At 46.7% G+C, this 26,538-nt stretch overlaps 1 protein-coding gene across 8 annotated transcripts in view; it reads right to left on the bottom strand.

The window, feature by feature from the left end:
- Window positions 1-1,222: 1,222 nt before the first annotated feature.
- mast4 (microtubule associated serine/threonine kinase family member 4) overlaps window positions 1,223-26,538 on the bottom strand; it is an 81,633-nt gene continuing 56,317 nt past the window's right edge. For 4 of the 8 annotated variants that reach the window (XM_068574651.1, XM_068574657.1, XM_068574656.1 and 1 more), the window contains 26 exons: window positions 25,518-25,606; window positions 23,931-24,000; window positions 23,676-23,696; window positions 23,288-23,366; window positions 21,155-21,309; window positions 20,983-21,058; window positions 20,678-20,887; window positions 19,672-19,773; window positions 18,559-18,691; window positions 17,035-17,096; window positions 16,826-16,917; window positions 16,433-16,641; window positions 16,177-16,315; window positions 15,587-15,719; window positions 15,325-15,490; window positions 12,860-12,961; window positions 12,096-12,218; window positions 11,413-11,522; window positions 10,102-10,223; window positions 9,779-9,993; window positions 9,068-9,268; window positions 8,417-8,646; window positions 7,441-7,563; window positions 7,138-7,274; window positions 6,310-6,494; window positions 1,223-6,201 (listed from right to left, as the gene is read on the bottom strand). In XM_068574651.1, the coding sequence (XP_068430752.1) occupies window positions 2,741-6,201; window positions 6,310-6,494; window positions 7,138-7,274; window positions 7,441-7,563; window positions 8,417-8,646; window positions 9,068-9,268; window positions 9,779-9,993; window positions 10,102-10,223; window positions 11,413-11,522; window positions 12,096-12,218; window positions 12,860-12,961; window positions 15,325-15,490; window positions 15,587-15,719; window positions 16,177-16,315; window positions 16,433-16,641; window positions 16,826-16,917; window positions 17,035-17,096; window positions 18,559-18,691; window positions 19,672-19,773; window positions 20,678-20,887; window positions 20,983-21,058; window positions 21,155-21,309; window positions 23,288-23,366; window positions 23,676-23,696; window positions 23,931-24,000; window positions 25,518-25,606 (6,745 nt within the window). In that variant the 3' untranslated portion in view covers window positions 1,223-2,740. The remainder of the gene's footprint in view (window positions 6,202-6,309; window positions 6,495-7,137; window positions 7,275-7,440; window positions 7,564-8,416; window positions 8,647-9,067; window positions 9,269-9,778; window positions 9,994-10,101; window positions 10,224-11,412; window positions 11,523-12,095; window positions 12,219-12,859; window positions 12,962-15,324; window positions 15,491-15,586; window positions 15,720-16,176; window positions 16,316-16,432; window positions 16,642-16,825; window positions 16,918-17,034; window positions 17,097-18,558; window positions 18,692-19,671; window positions 19,774-20,677; window positions 20,888-20,982; window positions 21,059-21,154; window positions 21,310-23,287; window positions 23,367-23,675; window positions 23,697-23,930; window positions 24,001-25,517; window positions 25,607-26,538) is intronic. The other 4 variants (XM_068574653.1, XM_068574655.1, XM_068574652.1 and 1 more) reach the window with 3 other exon arrangements.

Raw genomic sequence — 26,538 nt, 5'->3', positions numbered from 1 at the left:
ACTCTGCTCATGAGATGTGCATTGATCACACGAGCCCATCGTTAATATTTCTCCTTCAGGATTCATCATCATCATCATCATCCCTCTGGATCTTGTGCCTTTCATGTGACGTCGCTGGTGGAATAGATGTCAACTTTTTCTTTGTTTCACAAGTTTATCGTTTCATAATCATGTTCGAGGACGTTTATCAAGTTAATACGTTTAATATAAATTAACAAATGGGTTTAAAAGTTATTATCTGGAACTGGATTGGCTGAATTGGAAGAACCAATCGTTCATTGTCTAATTTATTTAGTTGTAATTCAGCATATAATTAGTACCAAATGATTTGAGTATCTTCAGGAAATTTATTATTCCATATACCATTTTTGAAAATTCATCAAAAGAGGACTGAAGAGATTAATTTATAATTCCATTTTATTTTCAGTATTACGCAACATTAGAAGTATAAATATCTGTTTTAATATACAACATCTATGACATCCATAGAGCTTTTCCTTGGGCAAAATACAAAACTCAAAACACTTTTATTGCACATATTCTAAAAGACAAACCATCGTAAGCGAGTTCATCTAATACTAGTTTTGCACAGAGGAAGAAAAACCGACAAAAAGAACAAAAGGAAAACCGAAAAGACGAGCGGAGGAAGAAGAACCCGACGTATGAAAAGACATCGATTACAGCACAAACAAATGCTCTTATTAAACATCCTGCTGGTCTCACACGACTAGAAACAACATCTCGGACACAGAACATAGATTTGGCAAATCAACAATATACAAAATATACATCCATGATGCTTTGTAAACAAACATTGAATGTGCTTTGAGGATTTAAACGTCAGTCACCACAAGAGAAGAAGAAGAAGAAAAAAAACAACGAGTTTGATTTGTTCAAAGAAAAATCAGTGACGGCCGAGCGGGGCGAGTTCATAAACCAGCTTCAGTTTCTTCTTCTTCTCCTCATCCTCATCCTCATCCTTTGAACTGAATGTTGGCAAAACATTAAGGTGCATTTGTTTCTCTCACACTACATTAGCAATATACATTAACATCTAATGCAAAGTAAACATCAGATTCTTTTGAACGTTAAAATCTGCCATCGACCTCAGCGTGTTCCAGTGTGCCATATATATATATATATATATATATATATATATATATATATATATATATATATATATATATATATATATATATATATATATATATATAAACTGTACTCTGAGCTCACGGTTCGTTCTCAGCCGGCACGACGGAGCAAACACTGCGTGACGTAGTTAGCGTCCGAGGCTACGCTCTCGTTCAGGGTTTCTAATTCATCTACAGTATAGACGTGTGTGTGTGTGTGTGTGTGTAAGTTGCAGAAAGTGATTGCGGCTATATGACAGCTTATATGTGTCGTACCAACTATTTAACATCGAATGCATGTGGCGGACGTGAACGATGCGTGTGGTGAAATCTTTTACCGGGTGAAGCTTTAATCCAGCTGCTGCTCAATGTGCAGAGTCCTTCAGAAACATCGAAACACTCTCTCACACACACACACACACACACACACGACTCAAACAACACAGACCCCGACATCGAAATCTCTCGAACCCCCGGACAGTGACGCTCTCCCTGTACTTGATTGGTCTGAATATGCCGGAGATGACGACCGACGCCCTCAGAGACCAACTGGCGTCCGGTTCATCGCCTCAAATCAACAATATTCATATTTTACACTCATCATCATCATCATCATCAACAATAAAGACATTCCTTGGAAATGCTGACAGCCCTCACAGTTTTGTTATTTGATGCTACATTATTTAGAAGCGGCCCGTTGACGCTCGTCCCGCCTCTTCCTCTTCCTCTTCCTCGTCCTTTTGGAAACATGTGATGAAACATGTTGAAGGTCCAGTAGAGAGGATTGGCCTCGGACCACGGAGATGTCCAGCTCTTAATGTCGAGCGTACGAACAAATGACACCGCGAAATCTATACATATAGTACAAACGACAATCATGTCAGCCCATGAATCCCAGTTTTACAGTGTTTTCATATTTACACCATATTGCATAAAAATCAAAAAAGAAAAAAAAAAAATCTGTACAGATGTCAGAGGAATGTGAACACACACCACAGCTGGCTAAGAGCAGCATACTTTTAAGGCCCCTTCACTAATTTAGGATTTTTTTCTAGAGATGACTCAGTGTTTTTAGTGTCAGGACGTCGTGTGCACCGCCGCACAAAAACCCAACGCACAAAGACTCGCACTCCAGAGATAATCTGCAAAAATTGCGTAAAACTGCGACGTCTACTGCATCAAAAGACTCAGAGTCTACAGGTACGAGTGCAATTCACAATCATTCATATGGCACGGACTCTACAGTACAACACACACACACACACACGCACACACACACACACACACCTCTGTGAGGCCCCTCGACACACTGATTGCACAAAACTGAAGAAAAAAACGTCTAAACATTCAACCTGGCGTGAAAAGTAAAACACCAGAAATGATCAGCGAGTGATTGCTTACATTCAGACCTAGAACAGTGTTGTCATGTAACACACACACACACACACACACACAGACACACACACACACGCCCCCACCTGTCTACCAGTGTGTAACAGCTTTCCCGGTCCTCAAACAGAACAAAAGGCATGATGATGTTTGCGCGAATCCTTTTCTAATCTTACGTCTGGACTCTCTGCCGTCGGCTGCTTTCTCTTCGCTTCCTTCTTTCACTTTTTGTTGCCAGAACTACGAGGCGACTCCTTCCCCTGCTTCCTGCCAGTGTCTCTGTCGGCGGCGGCGGCGGCGGCGGCCCTCGCCGCGTCTCTTTTAGTGTTTTTCTGTGCGGACGCGACCTCCGCGGCGCCCTCTTTCTTCTTCCTCTCGGCCGGCTCCCTCCTGCCGGCGGGCGGCGGCGGCTGCTTGTCGGGCGTGGCCGTCCGGGCGTCCGGTTTGACGCCATCCTTGGACGCCTTGGCGGCGCTCTCCCGGGGCGCGGCGCCGGCGATCCGGCCCGGGACGGCCTCGTCGCTCTGCGTTTCCTTTCTCGCGGCGGGTTTCGGCAGAACCGGCGGCGGGCCGGGATGGGGGGCGGTGTCCGGCGGCGGCGGCGGCGGCGGCTGATGAGGCGAAGAAGAGATTTCTTTCGGTTTCCAGCCGTGGTGGCTCCTCGCGGCCGGGCCCTGGCTTCTGGGCGACGGGTCCTTGTGTTTGGGATCCAGACCTTGCTTCACAGCGACCGGCGTCGCGGCCGCGGAAGTCTTTGGAGTCGAGGACGAAGGGGACGTTTTAGGAGAGAGAGATTTGGGCGCCGTGTGAGTTGCTGCGGAGGTTCTGGGCTGCGACGGAGAACGCGTCGGCGGAACCGGTTCCTCCCGCTTGGAAGGAGCCGAGGCCTCTCTCCGTTTGGGGTCGTGGGTCGATTGCGCTCTCGGCGTCAAACTTTCAGAGTCTTTGGACGGATCTCTCTGCTTGGAACCGGGAGGAGCGGCGCCGTGAGCTTTCGCGTCGGGGGTCTTTGCGTGCGCTGCAGGCTGCGGGTCGGGCCTCGACTTACTTTTGGGAAGCAAAACGTTTTCACTGGATGAACATTTGTGCTTGGCGGCGTTCTCCTTGACAGTCTCTCCGTTTCTAGAGGCGCGGCGTTCGGAATCGGGTGATTTGTTTTGTGCTTTTTCAGCCGGATAGATTTTGGGGAGCTGCTCTGAATCTTTCCCGTTGACGAGGATCTTTGTCTTTGGTGACGTGGGTTCCTCTTTCCCCTGCGGCAAAATGCTGCAGGAAACAGTGCTGCCCTTTTTATTGAAGTTCGGCGTAACATCAATCAACGAGGCGACCGTGCTCACTTTAGAAACTTCTCTCTTCTGCTCAGAGTTCGGGTTCGCCTCCGCTTTTGTGGCCGCGACACACCCGTTGACCTCCTTCCTCCAGCCGGCGCCGCCTCCATCGCCGACCGCTCTCGCAGCCGATCTGCTGGATTGTTCCTTGCCAACAGATCTTCCCACGCAGTCCCGACCGTCTCCTTTCGCGGAACCGGACGCCGACGTTGCGACGGAAACCCGCGGCTCCGGGTCGTTCTGCGCGGTCGCCTCGGACGTGGAGGTCGCGTTGGAGGTCGCGTTGGAGGTCGCGTTGGGGCTCCGCGCGGGAGTTGTTATTTTCCCGCAGCGCTGACCTCCGTCCAAACCGCAGTCCATACTCCGCTTCGGCGGCGCGGCTCGCGGCTCACCGGCAGCTGCGGCCGCCCAAGTTCTCACGTTCGCCTCCGGCTTCGCTGACGTCGAGGGGGCCGCCGTCTTGCCGCCGACTTCCTCCTGCTCCGCTTCGTCCTCCTGATCCTCGTTGCTGACTTCCCGTATGGACGGCGTTTTTCCGCAGGAGGAGAAGTGGGAGCTGTGTCGAGGGCCTCGGTGCTCGTGAGCCAGCGAGGAGCCGGGCTTGGCGGCCGTCCTGCTCTCTTGTTTAGCGGCGAAGCTCGACGCCTCCGCTCTGCTGGTTTGAGCCTTCAACGAGTCGCCGTGTCTGTCCTGCGTCCTCTCACCACTTGTGCTTGTTTTGATCTCCGCCGCCGCGTTGCTCGACTGATCTTTCGAGGCGACGATGCTATTTAGAGAAGAAACGGCTTCGGGGCTCGTGGAACAAGCCGGGGGGCTCTTCAGCTTGTCTGCAGCTTTCGCTTGAGGGATTTGCCTCTCAGCGGGGGTCTGGAGCCAAATCGGAGGACTCAGAGAAACGCCGTCGCTCGCGTTCTCCGCCATCTTGGACAAACAGGTTTCCGTTTTAGAAACCCTGGGCCCCGAGAGCAGACCGATGTCCAGAGTGCCCTCCAGGGGTTTGAGGGAGGAGACGTGTCGTCCTTCCAGTTTGTATTCGGACGACGTCTTCCGGAGCGGAGACTCCGCCGAGGAGGAGATCAGCTGGAGCTTCTCCACGGCGCTCTCTCCTCTGCCGGAGAAGAGCTTCGGGGAGAGGCCGTCGGGGCTGGAGTGAACGCTGCCCAGCCCCGCCTTCATGTGCTCGTGAGACATGGCGGCGTCCAGCTGGAGGCTCTTGGACCTGGTGGAGCCAAAGTGCAGGTTCTCGTGGAGGCCGGGGGACAAGCGACACATGCAGTCCTCCCGCTCTTCAAACGACAGCCTCTTCCTGGTGAACTCCATGTTGGGCGCTTTGAAGTCCAGTCTGTCGGGCTTGGTGGCGTCTTTGCCGGGCCTGGAGTGCTGCCGCTCGGGGTTGGCGCAGCAGAGAGTCGCCCTGAGTCCTCCGTCACCTTCGCAGCAGCCGCCGGACGTTTCGCCGACGCCCTCGGAGACCCGCGTGGTGAGTTTCTTGTACAGCACGTCTTTAAGCGTCGCGCCTGCAGCTTTGGCCTCCGGGGGGCCGGAGTCCTGGCCGCTGTGGGTTTTGTTTTGGCCGCGGACCAGAAAACCTTCCTCCCTGTCGTCGCCGCACGAGTGCGACGCCGAGTCGGCGTCCCGCAGGGCGTCTTGCTTCTGGAGCGACTCCCTCCGCTCCGACCAGTCCTGTCTCTTCGCGACCATCTTGGACTTCAGCTTCTCGCGGTCGAGCTCCTCGACGGACTCCTGGCGGCCCATCTTGCGGCAGGCGGGCCTCTTCAAGCAGCCCTGCTCGACGGGCCGAACGCGGCTGAACGCCAGCGACTCGCAGGCGGTCTCCTCCACGCTTTGCAGGACGGCGTAATCCCGCTCGCCGGGCCTCAGCTCCTCGTCCTGCACCTCCTCTTGGGTCACCTCCAGGCTGTGTTTCCTTGGACAGAGGTGCTTCTTTTCGCCCGAGTAAGAAGGGGACAGCTTCTCCTCGGACTGGACTCGTTTCAGGAGGGGCGAGCGGGGAGGCTCGGCGCTTTTGGGGCGCACGATGTGGCGGACAATCGTGGGCGGGGAATGTATCTTGGCCGGGAAGGCTTGGCTCGACTTGGAGAGAGCGACGGGGTGCCCGCCGAGGAGGGGGGAGGGCGAGCGCTGGGGCGACGTGGGCTGCGGCGTGGGCGACGGCGTGCGAGCCAGAGGGGAAAGCGGGATGCTGCCGGCGGACTTGCGGCGTCCCTGTCGGAGCCGCTGACCCGGCAGTTTGGGGCCGAGGCCGTGGAGGGTGCTGGGGCGGATGTGGCCCGAGCCCGCGGGGGAGTTTGGAGCGCTGGAGCTCGGGGAGCTGCTCTGGGACGAGTTGCCACCTGGAAGTTGGAAAAAGAAGAGGGGGGAGGGAGGGGAAAGACATCAGTCGTTTAACGCGCGCGACGTGAACATAAACAGTGCGATTTCCCTTCGGCGAAAATCTCCACCTGAGTGGGTGAACTCTGGTGTGGGGCGCAAGGCGGCGGTGGGGGAACGAGGGGAGAGACTGTGGGTGGGGGAGCCGGGGAGACTCTCACCGGAGGACAGAGAGTGGTTGAGGGAGGAGAAACTGCGGCTGGTGTGCAGGAGAGGAGACGGCTGCATGGCGAAGCGCCTGAAGAGGGAGCGGCGCCTGGAAGAAGAAGCAAAGAGAGAGACGACAAGAGACAATCAGTCCAGGATTCATCCGTCTGTCCTCGCAGGAGCTGGAGATATAATATACAATTATTCAAAACGAGAGAAAAGTCTACTGTCGCTACCACAGATGCCCAAGATTACGTATTTCTGTGTTGCTGTGTACAAAAAGATATGCAGTGATAAAAGAAACAAAAATAGAGCCGCACTATGACTCATTATAGATGTTTGCTTTTCTCACATCATCCTGCACATTTAAACTCCTTTAAATCCTTTTTTTATGTGCAAAATACCCCCTTGATCCTGCAGGCTCGCATATTAAACACTACCTTGGTGTAATTGGTCCGAGAGGAAACTCAGCGATGTCTAAACTCTTCACATCATTCACTCAGCTGCAGAGCATCGGTTTGACACTAACAACAGAAACAAACAAAACCTCCCCAAAGTTTTGTTTTCTTAATCCTTTTTTATTGTCATCATTGACTTCAAGATGCTCAAGACCGGTTGATTGACAAAGTCCATCCATTTAATGTGTAATTAAAACATTTAAGGTGAGAACCAAACCGTCCAGCAACACTTTTCCGTACTTGTAAGAACATCTACGGGGATTTGAATGAGAGTTTCAGAGGAGAAGCTGGTACCTTTCTGGCGTCTTCTCCTTCTTGGGCTTCTTGGCACATCTCACCATCTTGCTCCGGTAGCTGTTCCTCCGGGCCGGACCGGTTTTTATGGAGGTGTTTTCAAACGGCGTCGTGGAGATGGCCACTTTGCTCCCGCTCTGAAGAGACGGAGAGGACTTTTGTCATCAAAAGAATCAGAGTGTTTAGACACGAGCCTTATGATTTTATATTAATACTATTACAGCAAGTCCAGGATGTTTACTGAAGATTATAATTGAATCATAGCCACGTAGTACAGTAGAACATTATAAAATAGTGCGTTACCTTGAGCAGCAGCTCCACCACTTCAGTGTGGACGAGACCGTGGACGGCTTCTCCGTTCACGTGAGTGATGAGGTCTCCGGCTTTGAGTCCGGCTTTGTGTGCGGCTCCACCGTCTTCCACATTCTGATCGGCAGACACAGAACCGACACATTATATTCATATTACATACGTCTACTTGGAGGTTGAAGGTTTAGGCGTTAAGTCACGAGCACGGACAGTTTGGAAATGAAGCGCTGCAGAAACGACTTGGATTTAAAGGCCGATCCAGAAGTTTGTGTTCTCTAAACAAATAGACAATGGGATTTAATTTCTTTGGATTCCAGATTATTGCGTAACAGCGTGCTAATCTTGACGACGCCACTTTTATGATTCTGGTCGTTCCCTCGTCTCATTTAACTCCTTAAAGAACGTCCTTTTTTTATTCATTATAAATACTTTAAAACTCATGAGAGATGTATTTACCGATGGATTTCACGTCATAAAATAAACTGTTAGTAAGACAAGGACCCAGAACTACAAACATGACTTGTTTCCTGGTTTTGGGACTCAGTCCTGCAGCACATGATGGATTAGATTAATGTCTGCTATCTCGCGTCGCTGCACCTTGATGACCGGCAGCACTTCACGGAGTCTCATGTGTTCATTTCTCTTCTCTGGCGTCACGCAGAGCCAACAGATGCTGAGCATCACTAGTGGAGAAAGCAAGCGGACTTCTGCTTCTCAGTGATTAGTGACAGGCAGAAAGAGGCATTTCCTGTCGGACTATTACGAGGATAAATCCGCACTCCCACGTGTCCAGACTTTTGGATTCATGCCAACATCACATGTACAAACGCTGCAGTTTGTCTGCTCTGCTTTCACACCACGAACAAAGAGAGCCGGACCAGAATCCTCCTGGTTCCCGAAAAGCTTCTCCACCGAGTCCAAACACACTGAAAGCCCTCACACCTCACGGTCTACTGAGACTCTTCCTCACCCAGACCATGTGGTAGACGGTGTAGACGTCCCCGTCGCAGGCGTACACCCGGATGGCCCTCAGCGTGAAGCCGAACTTCTTCCCCGAGCTGTGGATGACGACGGGCTGCCGCGGGCCGGCGTTGCAGAGGGGGGAGGAGTCTCGGCTGGGGGAGGAGTCTCTGGAGGAAGGGTCCGAGGAGAGGGAGTACGGCGACAGGGGGCTGGCCAGCGGAGACGCCCCGAACATGTCTGGAAGAATGAGAGGCGATCAGCACCCGAGGTTCTTTCATTTTGCAAAAGCAGCCGCGAGGTGTTTCTGGAGAGCTCGTGAGCTCATCCTGCTCCTGCTGCGGGTGAAACTAATGGGATTTTCACTCGCCCAGCAGTGAAGACCTCTTGCTCGCTCTCCTTATTAGCGGCTTGCGCTCGGCTACTCGCCCACAGACACTCTGTTAAAATTGAACTCGCAGCAGGTTGTCACGCTCGGCCAATTTCACAGAGATCTATAGACTCTGGGCTTTCATCTCGTTCGCTCTGTTTGTACAAAAAGAAAGCACGCCGCTCTTGTTGTAATTCTCGGCACGCCGTTGCTCCGATATACTTCTAAAAAAAAACCGGTTGAGATGTTTTTGAGTCTGCTGGCGTGTCAGGGACGCGTTCTTCATCTTACCGCCGGGGATCGTGAGGGAAAGGGTCCCGGTTGAGACGGACTTCGGGACCTTCGGCGCCGCCGCGGGCCTCTCGGCGGCGCTCTCCGGCCGCAGAGAGTTGCTGAGGGCGCACTGGTCTGCGGGGGGGCGACCGGCGCCGTCGGGGCTCTCCACCTCTTCACCTCTGGGCGTCAGCTGGTCCAGATGTTCTGAGAAACTTCCTAATTATTGGAAAAAAGACGAGCATTGAGAGTGAGGCGCACGGCAAACGCTGACTTTTAAATTTGTCTTAATTGTTTTTTTATCTGTGCAAAATACAAAAAAATGGCAAAAATAGCAACAAACAGAACGTAAAAATAGATTCTTCTGAAAAGCAATAACAGCTGAAAACAGGAAAGTAATAATTACAAATAAATAAGGGGGAGAAAAAAATGATTTCCTGAGCTTTGTAATCAATTGTAGTGCCTGTAATTTGTGTTTTTCTCGATACGGTTGTCGACTATAACTTGACAGAGGTATCAATCTTCTCATCTATCTCTCTGCAAGAAAGCAAATTAGAATATTCCCCGAAATGTCAAACTATTTGTTGACCAAGCAGCCGTCATTAGGATTCACCTCATCGTCTGTACTCGTCCGACAGAAGCAGCTTAAATTTAACGGACTTGGATGTAAAGAAATAGAAGCTAACAAAGCGCATTTCATATGAAGTTGGCGTGAAACTGGAGTCCCACCAGAGAGCGTGGCGCCGCTGTGCGTGCTGCCCGGCGTCGTGGCGTCCGGCTCGTCCTGCAGGAGCTCTCCTGTGGAGAAGGAGGTCTTGCTGGCGTCCCCGAGGCCGGAGGTCTCGTCCGCTTCGCTCTCTGCCGAGATGGCAAACTTCGGCAACAAGTTGCAGCGCTGGCCCTGATTTGTTCTGTCCGTGTCCGACGAGTGGGACAGCGAGGGCCTGGTGGGAGAGGAGGACAGGAGTATCTTTACATCAGTATTCAGCCGTCAATATTTGATACAGGTTTACAGTCAACGGGCTTTTAATGGACGGGTGTTTCCAGCATACATTTCAGCAAAGTCCGGCGTCCAGCTGAGGGAGTCGATGGTCAGCGGGCTCTCGCTCTTCTTCCCCTCGGCCTCGCCTTTCTCCTCCAGGTGTCCACGGGACAAATCCAGGCTGCTGTAAACCTGACGGCACAGACGCAACCCTCACGTTCAGAATAAACCACCAGGATTGATTCGCAAGTGTTTTCGTATGGAAGACCATTGCCGCCACACAAAAAAAAGGATTATGACCAAAAACAAAAGAAAAAAAGAAAAAAAAGGACCCAAAAAAAATATTTTGACCAAAAAAAAGAAGAAAAATAAATAAATAAGTGTTTGCTCCAAATGTATTTATTTTTGTGTCATCATTTATTTATTTTTTACATTTCAAGCCGTTGAAAACTGTGGAGCCAATTGTGTCTCCAGACTTCCTTTTCCCTGTTTAAGTTGTTGTACGAACCCCAAATTAAGTCCAAAAGTTGTGTTTATTGTATGTATTTGTTCAGCAAAGTCTTGGAAAAAAAATGTACATCTGCAAAAACACAAATCACTTTAAAAACATATTTTGATCGTAACAATGAACATCCAGCATGATATGAGCCAGATTTCGCAAAAAGCCTCCTGGAGCGTCAATAAGACACCTTTTTGGAAAGATTATGACCTAAAGAATCAGAATCTGTAACAAAAATCACAATAAAACAAAGTCTTGGTCTGTTAGGAAGGAGTTTCAGTCAAAAGAAACTGTTGTTCGGTTCAAAAATGGAGAAATGACGTATTTTATGCCAAAAAGTTGTCTGAATGGGGCATGCTGGGTATTAACATGGGCGTGGGAGGATTTTCGCGCACGGTTTCCAAAAGGTGAAATGAAGAGGAGACCAGAAACATGTCTTGCGAGCGTGGAGGTCGAGGTGCAGCTCAACACGTCCTCCCAGACGCCCCGCTGCTTCCCAGAGACGCCGTGACGCTTTGTGTGGATGCGAGAGGGGAGCGTACTGCAATGCAGCACAACAATCGCTCCCAGCTTGTGCGACTGCATTGTGTTCCACATTTACCCAAAAACAGAAGAAAGAAGGAAAGCGGAAAATATATGCAAAGCCGACATCTTGGTTTTTTTTTTTAATACTGCGGGGGCGAAGGGACGGCGGGTTGCGTTCTCTGCAGACACATTTCCATATGAAATACCACTCGGCTCGTGCTTTCTTCTCCCATGAGAAAAAAGGAGCAGGACCGAGGAGGCCGGGAGCTCATTTACATCGCTAACATCTTGGGGCGGTGGTGTATTTAGTGTTGCTGCGAGACATCGGTGGGGTGGAGATTAAAGAAAAGGACGCACCTTCGAGAACCTGTGAGAACAAGAGGAGAACTGCCGCAGCTCCACGTTGAAGTCTTCGTCGTTTGTGTCCTCTTCCTCCGTCTCCAGGTGGTGGTATCGCTCAGAGCGAGCTAGGCATGATGGGAGATTCAGAGTTAAGACTTTTGTAGGGTTTTTTCATTGTTATTGCACTTTTTACAGTTTGTGCCACAAGATCCTCACCAGTTTTCACTCCATTTATTCATTCACAGACTTATATTTGTACAAATTTATGAAAGATTTTCTTTTTTTTTTGTCTTTTGACAGATTGTCCCTCAGGTTTTCAACATTTGCAAACAGTTATGATCGCTAACCAACACATTTTCTTTCTGCTTTTTGGCGATATACATGTTATAAAATCAGATAGATACAAGTGGAATAACCTCCATTGTCCCAGAAGGAAAACTTGCATTACTATCCGTTGCTTTAGATACATATTTTTTTACAAAAAACGAAATAAAAGCATCTTAAAACACGAGCGATATTCAACACTATCGTGTGTTTTGATGTGTAATTTATCAAACAGACTCGTTTTTCCTGATGGCAGAGGTTTGTATGGAGACGCTGACAGTCTTCTGTCGCTTGATTCATGACTCTGCTCGTACAGTTTATCTTCTTTTTTTTTTTCTTCTTCTAAAAACACGCCGCGGCGCGATAAAACTCACTGTCGAAGTAGCTGGTGTCGTCTTCAGACTCCAGCTGGGGGATGAACTCGGCCTTCTGCCTCAACAGGCCGTTCCAGTCCAGGTTGTGGAAAAACTGATGCTGCTTCACTTCGGCAGCTCCTCCTGCAGACGGACAGAAGAAAACACAAATATTTTAACATTGCTAAGAAAGAACAAACGAGAAAAAATATTTGCAAACGGCTCAGTGAGACACAGGAGGCGAAGAAACGCTTACGCTTTTCCTTTTTGCCGCCTCCTCCCCCCGATGGCTGCAGGCCAAACTGATACTATAACCATAAATTATGCAGGACAATTTCCTGCCCGTGACCTTTCTGTGGAGCAGCAGGGGACTTTGTGAATGGCGGAGGAGATCGAGATGAACGAGGACGTCCAGATGTCCCTGGACTGACCCGGCTATGTGCAGCTCTCCGATATATATATATAAAAAAAAGCCTTCGTCACAGGTCACGGACACTTTTACGGCCGATGCATCTACGAGCTCTTAGTGTTTGATCATGCATGCGACCGAGATTCACGGACACGGCAAAGGAAATAATTGCGATTGATCGGCGCGGCGAGGTGAAGAGGCCACAGGATGAACGGCCCTGCCTGTCGGATGACCTCCATTTCTTCCTCGGTGAGCAGTGCTGAGGCGGCGCTAAAAAGGTCACGTGATGATTCATGTCGGGCCCGAGCGGCGCGCCCGTCCTGCTCCTAACGGAGTTACCGGCTGTTTGTGTTGTTGTTTGTGTTGTTGTTTGTACCTGCGCCCATCCTCTCCAGAGGATTCTGTCGGAGCAGCAAAGCGATGAGCTCCTGAGAGTCAGGAAGCGGCGCCTCCTCGCCCTCGGGCCAGTTGATCTCGTCTGTAAATAAAACACACACGATGCAGACGATCAGGTTGAATCAAAAATGATTCCCGACAAACAAGAAGCCCCGAAAAGATGCTGTTATATTAGTAGGTTGTGGTTGAAGGAAGTGGAAATCTCTGCAAAGAAAATATGAAGCTAAAGTAACGTCATTGCATCACGAGGAGTAAAAAACGAGGTGATGTGTTGCTTTAAACTACGAATGCATCGTTAGCTGTTTGCTTTCAGCAGGAAAAGGTGGATTTGCACAGAAAGCGATCAGGAACAAACTGGTTGTAAAGCCGAGGCGGCTCACGCAGTCAGGACGCGCTCGTGGCTGTGCAGTCAAGGCTCTGAAGTCCAGTTTTTGGTCATTTGGATGAAAGTTCAGTGTCACCGTGCGACTCCACGACCAGCTGACAGAGAGCAATGTGACGGCTGGAATATTTTGACAGCCAACAGCAGAGTTTTCAAACACGCCGACATAAAAAAAAAGAATCCAGAATATTAAAATGACACCTACAGTTAATGGATCCCTACCTGTAGAGCCAACTGTGTGTCTTTAGCATTATCGCCGCTACTAGCCGACATTTTTCACTAGTTACACGTTTATATACTTCTAAACAAAAGTAATTAAGTTATCATGAGACTGAAGGAAGGAGTTTTCTACCTCCATGTTTCCTTGTGCACGCTTTATTATTTGTAAACAGGATACCTGAACGCAGCAATACTGCATGAAGAATGAGGTTTATGTTTTATTTCTATTCATTTAATTCTGACCCACTAAGGCTGAAGTCTTTTTTCTTCTTCTATTTTTCATTTTTAAATAGCTTCACTGGCAGATTCACACAAAACAGAGTAACTTCTGAGGTGTAAGCATTCTGTGGAAGGAGAGGATTTAAATGCTCTGGCTTTCTAGTGAAAAGCCTCGCAGGATAAGCAGTGAAAAGGGGAGCGAGCCCGTCTGCGCCGAGCTGATTGTCTGCTCCGTGCAGCATTTGTCCCCCATTTTAATCAAATTTGGGAGGGGAGCTATGAATATGTATGTGCGGCCCGAGGCCACGGCGCCGTGCGTTCAGTGTGTTCAGGCCCCTTTAATTAACAGTCGCTCTCGGAGGCTCGGTGCGATTTGATTGAGAGCGGAGCAAATCGGTCGTGGCGTGCCGTTTATTTCACTGCGGCAGAAAGAGGCCGTCGCCGCTCCGACGATCCGTCTGAGCCGAGATAAAAACGCTTGTTTTTTATGGATGGATCAAGATTTTTGCTCTCCCCGGTGCGGCTGTCACCGCGCGACGACACGAGGGGGACAAAGTGACATCATCAGGATTATTAAAACTTCACTCGTGGTCCAAAGTCGAGCCCGATCCGCCTCCCGCCAGCTGCTCCTCCTCCGGCCCTCGTCGGGGGAAAATCTCCGTCTCCGATAAATTGAGAAATCTGCTCGCCGACTATCTCCACGTGGTCACTATGTAAATGTTTAATTCACATCCGAATGAGATTTGGGAATTCCTCCTCGTGCGCTCTACAGAGTCTAAAAGCCAGATGCTGTGAAAACCTGCGAAAATAATGTGTCTGGTAGAATTATACATTTGATAAACCGGCATAAATAAATCAGTAGAGTTTATTTTCATCTTTAAATACAAACATCAGAGGCAGTTAATGTTTCCTCTTGAATAATTGATGCCTTTTTTTTCGTGCTATGCATTATAATTAAGATGTTATCATGAGGCAAAGGGAAATATTGTTGGACCTTTAAGGACTGAGTGGACACTTCACTGTGGTACGGATTAAATGGGGTTATTTTAATGTTTGCTTAATTCAACGGTTATTTTATTTTATATGTACTGGTGCAATATTCACTGTAAGTACTTGATACAAATTCTTTATTCCATCTGTACATTTATCTTTATTACTGTTATGTTTTTCTTCTTAAATCTTTAATCTGTTTATTATCGTTCTGTTTATTTATATTACTTGTTTCTTTTTATCTTATTACTTGTGAGCAGTGCTGCTGTAATCCTGTAATTTCCCCACTGAGGGACTCATAAAGGATTATCTTATTTTATCTTCTTGTCCCAGTATTTATCATTAAGTATTAGTCCAACCTCCTATATCTTGTTTTTATTATTTCATTTTCCTGTTTTCTGATTATTGTCTCCTGGTGTTCCAGGATTGTACTGTTGGGTTTTTTCTATGAAATACGTGTTGCTGAAACTTAAAACCCTTTAAAATAAAAGTATGGTTGAGGAAAAATTAAATCTTAATTTATCATCTCAAATTAAGATTTAAAATGAAGGAAATACTCAAACACCTGTCAGGGCAGCAATGTTCATCAGGTAAAAATATGACTTCATCCAAGAAGAAATGGATGCACCACTGACCGCTGATGACCTGTCCGAACAGCTCCTCCGGTGTGTCTCCAAAGAACGGCACGCAGCCCACCAGGAACTCGTAGAGGATGATGCCCATCGCCCACCAGTCCACCGGCTTCCCGTAGCCTTGTCTCAGGATCACCTCCGGTGCGATGTACTCCGGTGTCCCGCACACCTGGCAATCAAAAAAAACCACACAATGAGTACTCTGGACCAGGCGGCGGCTCGTGGGAACAGGTTTTTCTAACCAAACTCGGGAAATGAGGCGCACCTGCTTATCGGAGAACTCCCTGACGTCCTTCTCTATGTGCCCCTCGTACAGGTTGGTGGTCATGTTCATCAGCCCGACTTTGGACAACCCGAAATCCGTGAGCTTAATGTGTCCCATCGACGTGACCAGCAGGCTGCGAGGAAGACGATGGGAACATTACAACCAACATGGACAACAGGCAGCAGACCAGCAGGCCTAGAAAATGGCTCAAGCATGTTAAAAAATGCAATGCATGCGAGTTTAAAAACTAGATGTTGACTAAATGTAGATATTATCGAACGATCTTTGCACATGAACTAAAATGTTCTGTTTGTTGTACCGTAATATTGGATTTACAGACATGCAAATGGTCCATTTATGTGTCACTCGCACTGCTGCACAACGCTATTAGGTGTAGATGCAGCTTAAGAGCGAACAAAGACTTTTTCAGTCACTTTTGCACGCCAGAAAAGCCGAAACAATGATAGATGCTGCAGGGGAAAGCGGGGCGGTGACCCTTCGCGGGCTCGTCGCTGCAGTGCGAGCTACCATGTGTTGATTGCGGCTGCTGTGACATTCGGGTGAGGGGGGGGGGGGGGGGGGGGTCTCACTTGTCTGGCTTGAGGTCCCGGTGGACGATGCCGTAATTGTGGAGATACTCCAGAGCCAGCACCGTCTCGGCAAAGTACATCCGGGCCATGTCCACGGGTAGGGGACCCATGTTCTTCAAAAGGGTGGCGCAGTCTCCACCTGCAAACATGAAGGGAGCGATGCGATGGAGAAGAAAACACACAGAGGAGACATTGTGTTCAAAGTGCTTGCAGCTGCAGCACTAAAATCATGTTTTAAAAACCCCGAGCGGCTGACCTTCAACGTACTCCATGACCATGCACAGGTGCCGCCGGGTCTCAAACGAGCAGTACATGGACACCACGAAAGGGTTCTCGGCAAAGGTGAGGATGTCTCTTTCCACGAAGGCCTGCTGGATCTGATTCCTCAGGATCAGGTTCTGCTTGTTGATCTTCTTCATGGCAAAGCGCTGCTTCGTTTCCTTGTGACGAACCAGATACACCGCTCTGTGGAAGAGGAGTTCACCAGTGAGCCATTAATGTGTGTTATTTATGTCGAGGGGGGAAACAGAAGAAGGAGAACGCAGAGGGAGATAACTGAAAACGGGGAAAGAAAAGGTCAGTTCGACCTCGAATGCGAACAAACCATCTATCAGATTAGATACTCGGACACAGATTAAGATGTCCTTACCCGTAGGCACCGTTGCTGATGAGTTTTGTCATCTCAAAGTCCAGTTCACAGGGTTTACGCCGGCACCGCAAGGCCGTGCTGAGGCTCTGGGACTGAGGGCAAGAGGAGACACGAACACTCGAGCAAATCAAAAAGATAGCATCTGTACTTTGCGGGCAAAAGATGGACGGAGTAAATCAATACGGGGAAAACAATCCCCGGGTGCTCACAGAGTCGTCCGTTTCTGGCGTTTCTGCGATCCCGCTGTCGCAGCTAGTCAGCTGAGCGATTTCTACAAAAGAAATAGAGGAAAAAACAGCACTTTAATATATTTTAACATGTATATATAACGTCGTGCGAGGCCAGCGAAGACGTAAATGCTGAGAGATCAGAACCCGGCAGCCTTCGGTAGCCGATTAGCTTCGAGGTGCTGACTCTGAGATAATCTGAATTGAGAATAAATGGGGCGGAAATCAGTAGCGGCAACACAAACACATGTCCGACACTTCTTCTGAAAACCCTCACTGCAGAACACGCGCTCATTATAAACCACCTTGCATCTTCTACATGCCTTTTTGTTTTGTCTCCGTGTGTGTGTGTGTGTGTGTGTTTGTGTGCAGCCATGCTAAAGTCCATGTGTTTATGTTCACACGGGGGTGTTTGCCTCGTCCCTTGAGAAGCCCGCGAACACATTTTCGCTGCTGTTCAGCATCTGTTCTTCCTCGTAAAGGTTTGCAGACGGGGCTCTGGGCAAAAAGAAACCCGGGAGACACTCGGGGGGGGAAACGAGTGGAGAGATCGGCTGATGAGCCAGCCAGCGTGGATCTGGATGAGGTCTGTGGGGAGGCCATTCCTTTCTAATTAGTCATAATGGATGTTGTTTGTAAGTGAAGCTGGAGAGACAGAGGGTCATTAGGAGGACGGTCTGTTCAGTACGGGACATTAGTGGAGAGAATCTTTGCCTTTTAGTTCCTCCATTCCTTTGCCATCGTCCTGACGCACCGCTCCAGCGACAGCTGTGACACTCAGCAGGTTTGTGTGAGTTGAGACGCTTTCTGCTGCACAAACCCGAAAGAACAAACTAGAAAAAGATCCACTACAACAAATTATTAGTGGAATAAACTCTCATTCCCACATCTTTTATGAAGAATTTCATTTTGTTACAACTTTTCAATGTCACGCTCAATTTATTTATTTATTATTAGTTCTCATTTAGTACCACTTCTTATAAACTTTATATCTTTACTCCTGTATCTTATCGTTTGTTGTAGTAACTTACTTTATGTATTGTAGTTGAATTTTTCATTTAATTTAGTTTTATTCTATCGTGCACTGGTGTTGCTTCTTAAACACTTGTTTACTTTATTGTTCATGTATGTTTTTTTGTTTTTTCACTTAAATTTTTTCATCATTTCAATGTATTGACATTAAACATGAATAGAATAATTCGGGTTGACAGACAATAATAAAGTACAGAAAGAAAAAGAAGAAAACACAGCAGACAGACAAACAAAAACAAAACACAATCACTCTTTTTTTTATCTTTTACCTGCAATATGCATACACAGCCTGGCATTTATATGTCAATATGTTTGTTTTATTCTATTTCTTTCAGCACAAGAATGACCTCGAACAGTAATGAAGCTCTATCTTGTCTTTTCTTATCAGAGTGCCTTGCTGAAGGGCTCCAGCAGCTCTACACCACAGTTGTATGTATGACATCATCGCTGGTGACCACCGTCAGCGTCCCATACCTTCCAGCGGATCCCTGGTGAGTCCCAGCTGGCTGATGATGTAACGAGGGATGTCCGTCTTGATGCCCTGGCCCTCCTTGGCGTGTCCTTCGGCGGCCTCCAGAAGGTGGTAAAACTCCTCAGGGTCAAACTCCTGCAGACGCACAGCGAGCACGCTTTAGCACACCAACAACACGCCTGTGGTCTTTGCACCAGGATGTCTCAGGGTGCGGCGTGAAGCTTTGATGCGCGGTGACAATGTTGTCAACTACAGGATGTCTAAAGGGACTAAGTGGCAGCGCTGCTGAAGGTGGAGAAACACACATTCAGGCGCTGATCAGACAGAGTTTTCGCCGCCTGAGGCGGATTCTTGTAGCTCTTTTCAGAGAGTTAAAGCATTTTGCACGCTGCCTTCAACCTGCCGAGTAAAAACATTTTTATCAAACTCCCGAGCGGAAAAGCGCCCGACGTCATTCTTTTACATTTTTTCCCCTCATTGATGTGACTTTTGCTAGATATGACTTCACCAAGCGAGGTTATCATGATGCAGGAAAGAGCGGAGGAAGGTGAGTGCCTACTTGAGATTCAAAGTTGTTTTCATGAATTTAAACTGTGAAGGTAGAGAACACAGTTCAGGGTTTGTTTACAGCATCACTAACAAATACCACGACCGATGTCCACCTGCAGAACCCTCGCTGCCTGTTCAGGATGCTCGAACCCTTTTTTCACGTCACACAATCATTCGATTCATTGTTCGTAACAACTATTTCTTACTTAACTAATTTAAACTGCGCGTCTGTAAAGGAAGTGAAGGATGGAGGAAGCTGAAGGACTTCTGGGAGGTTTGAGGCGCGTGTCTGTCAAATCATTTGATATGATAATGAGCCGCTGTTTGTTTGTTTGCGTGTGTGTGTGTTTGACCGGTGGCTTCACCTGCCAGTGAGCACAGGTGCTTTAATTATTTATATACATTAAATAAAAAGGAAAAACATTAGCGCGTTTCTTTTTGGATATGGAAAAACAGTTCCACTGCTGGAGACTTATCGGTCCTATTGAGTGACAGACGACATATTAGACAAATTAAAAACAAGCGAGTTGCAGGAGTAAAGAGAATTGTACGGTTGAGAAACACACCAGACATTCCAGCAGTCGAGCGGGTCGGGCTATGATGATGAGGATCTTCTTCACCAGCTCTTTGATGACGTTCACCTCCTCGCTTTCCGTTCTCTCTGTGGACTGCAGAGCAAGAGACAACATGTCAGTTTCAGGACTGGAGGGGGAAAAAAACGCAGCTCTGTTCTCCCGCATCGCAGTCTGGGCTTCACAGTGTCACCATCTCGCTCGAGCTCCAACACCCAGAGATCTTTGAAAAACCCCCAGAAGGTCCGCTGTATTTCTCAAGGGAACTTGTGAGGGCGAAAATTCACGTGCAAACATGTTAACATTCACAGATGAGCAATAGAAAGCGTCCATTGCACACGAGTGTGGGACGTGCACGTTAAAACCGCTCAGGACGTCGCTGGTATCCATCGACTGAGCATCGGTTAACTTGGTGACACCGTGCTGCCATCTGGCTACCAACAACCTCCACTATCGCACATATGACACAGTTTTCTTTGTTTTTTCCTCCCTCATGTAGCAACTACAAACATGCATTTTATTGCACGGCCCTGATGTACGATAACCTCGTAACGGCGCTTACTTTTCTTGAGGTTGTTCCAGAATCCTTAAAAAGACTCTTCTGACCATCTGGAGGGGAAAATATTCCATCTGTTGCACCAAATAAAAGATTTTAACCAGTTTCCCCAAGTTGTGTGTTTTTTTTTTTACTGATCCAAGCAGAGACGGCCGCCAGAAATGGCATGCCATGTGAAAAATATAAAGATTTTAAATGAATACGTCAGTTCTGTTGGTATTTATTTATAGTATAAATATTTTCTGGACCTAGAAGACTAAATAGTTTTTGTATCAAGATGGTTGGAAAAATCTTGGCGAACTCTAGGAATACTTAAAATGCTAATTGATATCCTTTCAGCACATTTATATCACCGTTCCAACGTCATTAAAACTCTTTTTTTTTAGTTTTTTTTGCCACAATGTCTTTGACAAACATCTGCGTGAGTTCTGGAGTCGCGCTCACCTCTTGAACGAGCCTCTCGAGCTTGTCGGTGAGCTCGCAGAAGTAGCTGGAGGTGATGAGCCCGAGCCGGCTCTTCTCCAGACAGTCGCGGGCCAGTTCGATGATCTGGTGGTGGGCGAAGCCGAGCACGCCGTCTGCCAACGGGAGGACGCTCTCTGGAGCGTTGCTGCGGATGATGTCCTGTATCCTTTCCTCCATCTGAGCTGTGGCCTGCAGGAAGAAAGGGGAGGGGGAAGGAGCGTCACTTTTTTGGCAACAGCATAAGATAATTAATGGCCAGACATCGGCTTGTTGCGAGCCCTCACCCTGGGAAACCGCTCCTTGTAGACGTGATTCATCATGATAATCTCGTGGTCGTAACACGATGGAGATCTTCCAGGGCTGAAAGAGACATTTTGGCGGTCAGTCACCCGAGTGGTGCGTTTACCGCATGCGGACGGCGCTCACCTGCAGGAGGTGTAATATATATATGTGTACCTGAGACTGCGGGAGCGCGGTCGCATGGCCGTCGCTCTGCGGCACTCGTCCCCGGAGATGCTCTCAGTGCAGAAGTGCCGAGAGAGGAAGTGCAGCTCGTCGGGCGTAGGCTGGAAGGGCAGCTGGTGCAGCTTCTCCTGTGATGAACAGGACGACTGGAAATGAAACACATATATATTCAACATGAAAAGAAAAGAAAAAAAGCTTTTTGTTGTGTGTGTGTGTGTGTGTGGATTAAATAACCATAATACCCCCCTCCAAAAAAAAAGATATGTTTTTGCAATTTTCCACTTAAATAACAGTAATATTTTAAGAAATAGTTTGACATTTTGGGAAGTGGGCTTTCTGGAGTTAGATGAGAATATCAGTGAAGTGAAAACAACTACAGTTTGTCATTTTAACATTTAATTTAATTTTTTGTGAATATTAAACTATATATAAAGTGTTAGTCAGTGACTTTAGATGTGTCGTTTGGTAGGTGGACTTTTTTTAAAGTTTGGACAAGGCCAGGCTAGCCGTTTCCCCCCGTTTGCAGTCTTTGTGCTAAGCTAAGTTAGCAGGTAACTTTATATTATACCAACAAATGTTCTTTTTTCTTCCAAATTATCAAACTATTTCAAGTAACGATGCGTATTGAGGATACATAATAACACACGGGGCAAGTTTACACTAATTAATTAAAATACAATGAGCATGTATAGTGTATCAATCAAACATGGCCGCTTCTAGACTCACAACTGAGAAACAAAGACGCGTTTCCTTCGACAGCTGGTGTGAATAGCAGGAAATGTCCTCGCTAAACAAAACACTTTTAATCCCCTGACTCATTGTTATTCCTGTGAATGTGAGTGTGTGTTTGCGTGCGTTGTTACGCACACACGCCGTCTGCTTCCTATGAACACAGACATGTTTGAGGACACGTCAGAGTGAAGGACACGGAGAGATATGACGCAGCAACTAGACACAATAAGAGAGTGATGAGTGTGTGTGTGTGTGTGTGTGAGAGTGTGTGTGTGTCGTTTACTTCAGAACAAAATATTCACTTCTCATATTGTGTTTCATGAAGAATAAAGAAATACTAAACATGAATTCTCAATCATGCTTCAGCATTATGAATGCAGGTTTAATTGGCGCCGAGCGATTCATTGTTTTTACATCAAAATCACAAAAAGATGTGTAATTTTCAGAAGCTGTATTAATGATAACTTTAATAATTAAAATATGCTATAACAACATGCAATGTGATCAATTTTACGGCTTTTTCTGGTAAATGTACTTAGCTATTAAGTAATAGCTACATAGATATTAGCTACTATACAGAAAATAGCTTTGTAGCCATTAGCTGCTAAAAAGCTAAAAGCTACATAGATATTAGCTACTGTACAGAAAATAGCTACATAGCCATTAGCTGCTAAAAAGCTAAAAGCTACATAGATATTAGCTACTGTACAGAAAATAGCTACATAGATATTAGCTACTGTACAGAAAATAGCTACATAGCCATTAGCTGCTGAAAAGCTAAAAGCTACATAGATATCAGCTACTGTACAGAAAATAGCTACGTAGCCTCTAGCTACTGATCAGCTAATGGCTACGTAGATATTAGCTACTGTACAGAAAATAGCTATGTAGCCATTAGCTACTGATCAGCTAATGGCTACGTAGATATTAGCTACTGTACAGAAAATAGCTACGTAGCCATTAGCTACTGAACAGCTAATGGCTACGTAGATATTAGCTACTGTACAGAAAATAGCTACGTAGCCATTAGCTGCTGAACAGAGTTGCAGAATCGCTTACAGCAAAATAGTTTAATATTGTTTTGACATTGCTCATATTTTGGATTAGTAGTTTATATTAATATTTCCCCTAAATATCAGTCATATCTCTTAAACGTTTCAGCACACCTTATGATTGTTTTAAGCTCTTGTACCTTAATTGAGACCTCCAAGATTCTGGTCTATGAGACTGAAGGTCATTTAGTAACGTAAAGTACTCAACTAATAACTGTAGGTCTGTCGTTTATCAAACAATCACAAATAGGTTTGTCTAATAGTTCGACCTTACTTTCCGACTACTCTGTTCTGTTGATTTCTCTGGTGCTGGATGACTGGGTGAGTGTTGGAGGCTTACAGAGACGGTGGAGCTGGGCGTGTTGGTTCCATATCCAGAAGAAGGAAGGGAGGCCAACGACCAGCGGCGACCGTCAGTCCTGCACGACAGCAGACGTAGTGAATTAAAACTCTCGACCATGAGAAGAGGACAATTGTCTTTGGAAACGTGAAATGTGCATAATTTCCATGTTTGTATGCCAACGATACTAAATGATCACATTGTTTTTAGACGAATGGGTAACTTTCTTTGCTATTGTTCAACGTGAAATTAGGGAAACAAGAAGTGAATGTAGAACTGAAACGTCACTACGAGACAAACTAATGAAGCATGAAAGATAAAGTCTACTCGCAACACGTATACGGGCTTATGAAAAGGGGCAAATGAAAGCCTGACATGGGGAAGTTACCTGTCTTGTCTGTGGCAATGACTGTGGATTATAATAAAAATACACCATTACATGATATTGTGTTGAGAAATGGTGTAAATTAAAAAAAAACAATGTTTTTCTAAGCAGAAATAGACCTAAGAAGCGGAACGGGTGCTGTCAGAAAACATTAACGTCTCAATTGAATGTCTACAACTCTAAACACAGTACACTTGTTGTTTTTAGCATCTGTAACGAGACGGCAGATGAAGTAAACATTCATGTTTGTGTGAATACCTTCGTGCAAAGGAGAAATGAGCGGAGGCACTCGGAGAGAAATTTCTCGGACTGTCTTGAGGGCTCGTTCCTGCAAGAAAAAACACACAATCTAAACAAAATGCACGCAAAGAAACAACTCAAAACTCGTTTGGCTGCACATTGAAATTGAAATGGCTTCATTATCACGGTTCAACGTGCACAGCGTCTGATGTCTGGTCATTATTTTTACTTTATGTATTAAAGTTGTGCTTTGAGGCTTGATATTACAGCAGATCCCACTTCTCTTATTGCATAAAGAACTTTTTTTACTCAGCTTCAATCCACATGGTCGTGCGTCCTCTATACTTAGTTTTCCTAAAATTAGATTCTTTTAGATGAGACTCTCAGTCAGGTGTCTGTTACTACATGAAGTCTCTGCACACTTTACAGGTTGAGCTTACTTTTACTTCACAACGTCAGACACAAAACGATGAGACTAAAAACACACACGAGTAAGAATATTAATAAAAGAGCAGAACTTAGTTTAGGAAAGTAAATCATTTGTATTTAGGGAACTAGTTATCATATGTGACACCAGGAGGCGCCGCAGAATCATGGCTGAACACATCACACTGTGGAAAAAAGGCACCAATTAGACAGTTTTTCCCCCTTATGGTCGTGCATTAATCTGAAATGTTCCATACTGGGGACAACGACAGCGGCCCTAAATCTCGTTAGCGATGCATGTCCCCTATTTAAAAGCACCGTAATCTTAAATCACAACCAATAACAGATGAAATCCTCTTCCTTCGGGAGGTTAGACCGCACCTGAAGACACAGATTATCGACTGGCGGCTGAGAACAACGTCTGAAAGGAAATAACAAGAATCGTGGTTCAAGGGGAAATTATTCATGATCATGAACAAGAGTTGGATCGGCTACGATTCAGAGCCGAGGCCGCAATCCAGGAGAGATTATTATTCGTGCAGAGACCCATTTAATTAGTGCGACTTGTCAATGTTCTCGATCATCTGCCGGCTGTAAAAAGGAACTGAGAGGATGGTTTTCTTACCTTTGGTGCCAATATTACGGCTGAGCCCCAGCGAGAGCTCGTCCGGGCGCTGAACACATCCAGCAGCAATAACGCTGTGGCTTCTGGAGTCCATCTTAAAAGGCCGGGCCCCTTCGCTCACAGAGCAAAACACTGCGAGTCGAGGCTCTAACTTTGCTGACCAATGCCAGGAAATAAAACGCCCTGTGGCGAACGAGGCCTGCCCTCCCTCTGCGGCGGTGCATTTCCTCTCTGCAGGCCACCGCTTCCTCACCCGGCACAATCACTGCCCTTTAACTCCTCACTTTCTTTTTAAAGTGCGTTCTGTCATTGGCTTCTATACCAGACAAGCATTTGCATCCTACGTTGTCAACACAGGTGAACGTGTGAATTAATTGTCCACTCTGTGAAATCAATATTCTACGATAAGCGCTGGTTTAAAGCTGCAATTAGGGTCATTATGCTTCTACGTGTACTTCCCAGTGTTTCGCAGTACCGCGACATACCACTAGGGCGCAGAAACAGTGTGTACTTGTTAATTAATAGACACACGCGTGTGCTGAACACACACTCACCTGTTAGAGATGAGAGAGGGGAGTGAGGTCGCGGCAGGCCGGACGACTGGCCGCTGCCGATGAGGCTCTTCCTGTTGCTCGTCCTGCAGCTGTGAAACCAGAGAGTCAAATATTAATATCACCAAGACATTACGCGCCACATATATACGAACTACGCCTTCTATTGACACTCCTCGCAGTAGTATTTATTTAGTTTGCTCACTCACGGATATGTTTTTGGAAGGATATTGCCACTGTACATATAATTTTTTTTTTAAGGAAACATTAGAATCTGATTATTTACTATAAGTGTTCATTGTTTGCGTGCAAGAAAAGTGAGACATATACTAAATCTATGCAAGAACAACAAAGTTCAACTTATGCTTACCACTTATAACCACAATATCATGCATTGTAAAAGTGATTTTAATGCATTATAAAAAATATTATGATGCATTACAGCGATAACTATTTCAATACGCTCTGATGAAAGCATTAACATGTCAGTGTGGGACTTTCTGTTTGCCTTAAGTACATAAAACAAATAGCTCCTGGTCCACAGGATCAATATTGTGGATGTAACATCGCTCTTAAATGTCCAGGAACGCGTTTTTCTTTCAAGTTGTTCCCACAATGCAAAGCGTTCCCTCTCCACCTCCGAGGACGTCTTTACACGTTCAATTAAAACGCAAACACTCAGTGAGTTGTATGTCTGACTGGATACTTTATTACAATGTAATAAACAGCTAACGCACTCGGGGAGTGTTTACAGGCGGTTAATGTCGGCAGAACGTGGCAGAACGTCTGGGTTCAGTCACCAAGACGAAGCCGGGATGCTTTTAAGTCGGTTGATCGTGTTAATAAACCGGACTGTGACTCACGAGGAGCCGCTGTGACTCAGAAATTGAAGCCCAGTTTTTAACCTTGAGAGAAAAATGAACGTCAAAAAAGAAAGAAAGAAAGAAAGAAAGAGTGTTCAATGTACCGATTCGTCTCGGGTTTATATTTTCAAATTAGAGGCTGTCAGTGGGAAGACATAATG

The sequence above is a fragment of the Clinocottus analis genome, unplaced genomic scaffold (assembly GCF_023055335.1).
Source record: "Clinocottus analis isolate CAN_PGR_092001 unplaced genomic scaffold, fCliAna1.0.p SCAF_13, whole genome shotgun sequence".
NCBI classification, from domain to species: Eukaryota; Metazoa; Chordata; class Actinopteri; order Perciformes; family Cottidae; genus Clinocottus; species Clinocottus analis.
The sequence above is the reverse complement of the archived record's forward strand: the minus strand, read 5'-3'. Positions and strand labels throughout refer to the sequence as shown.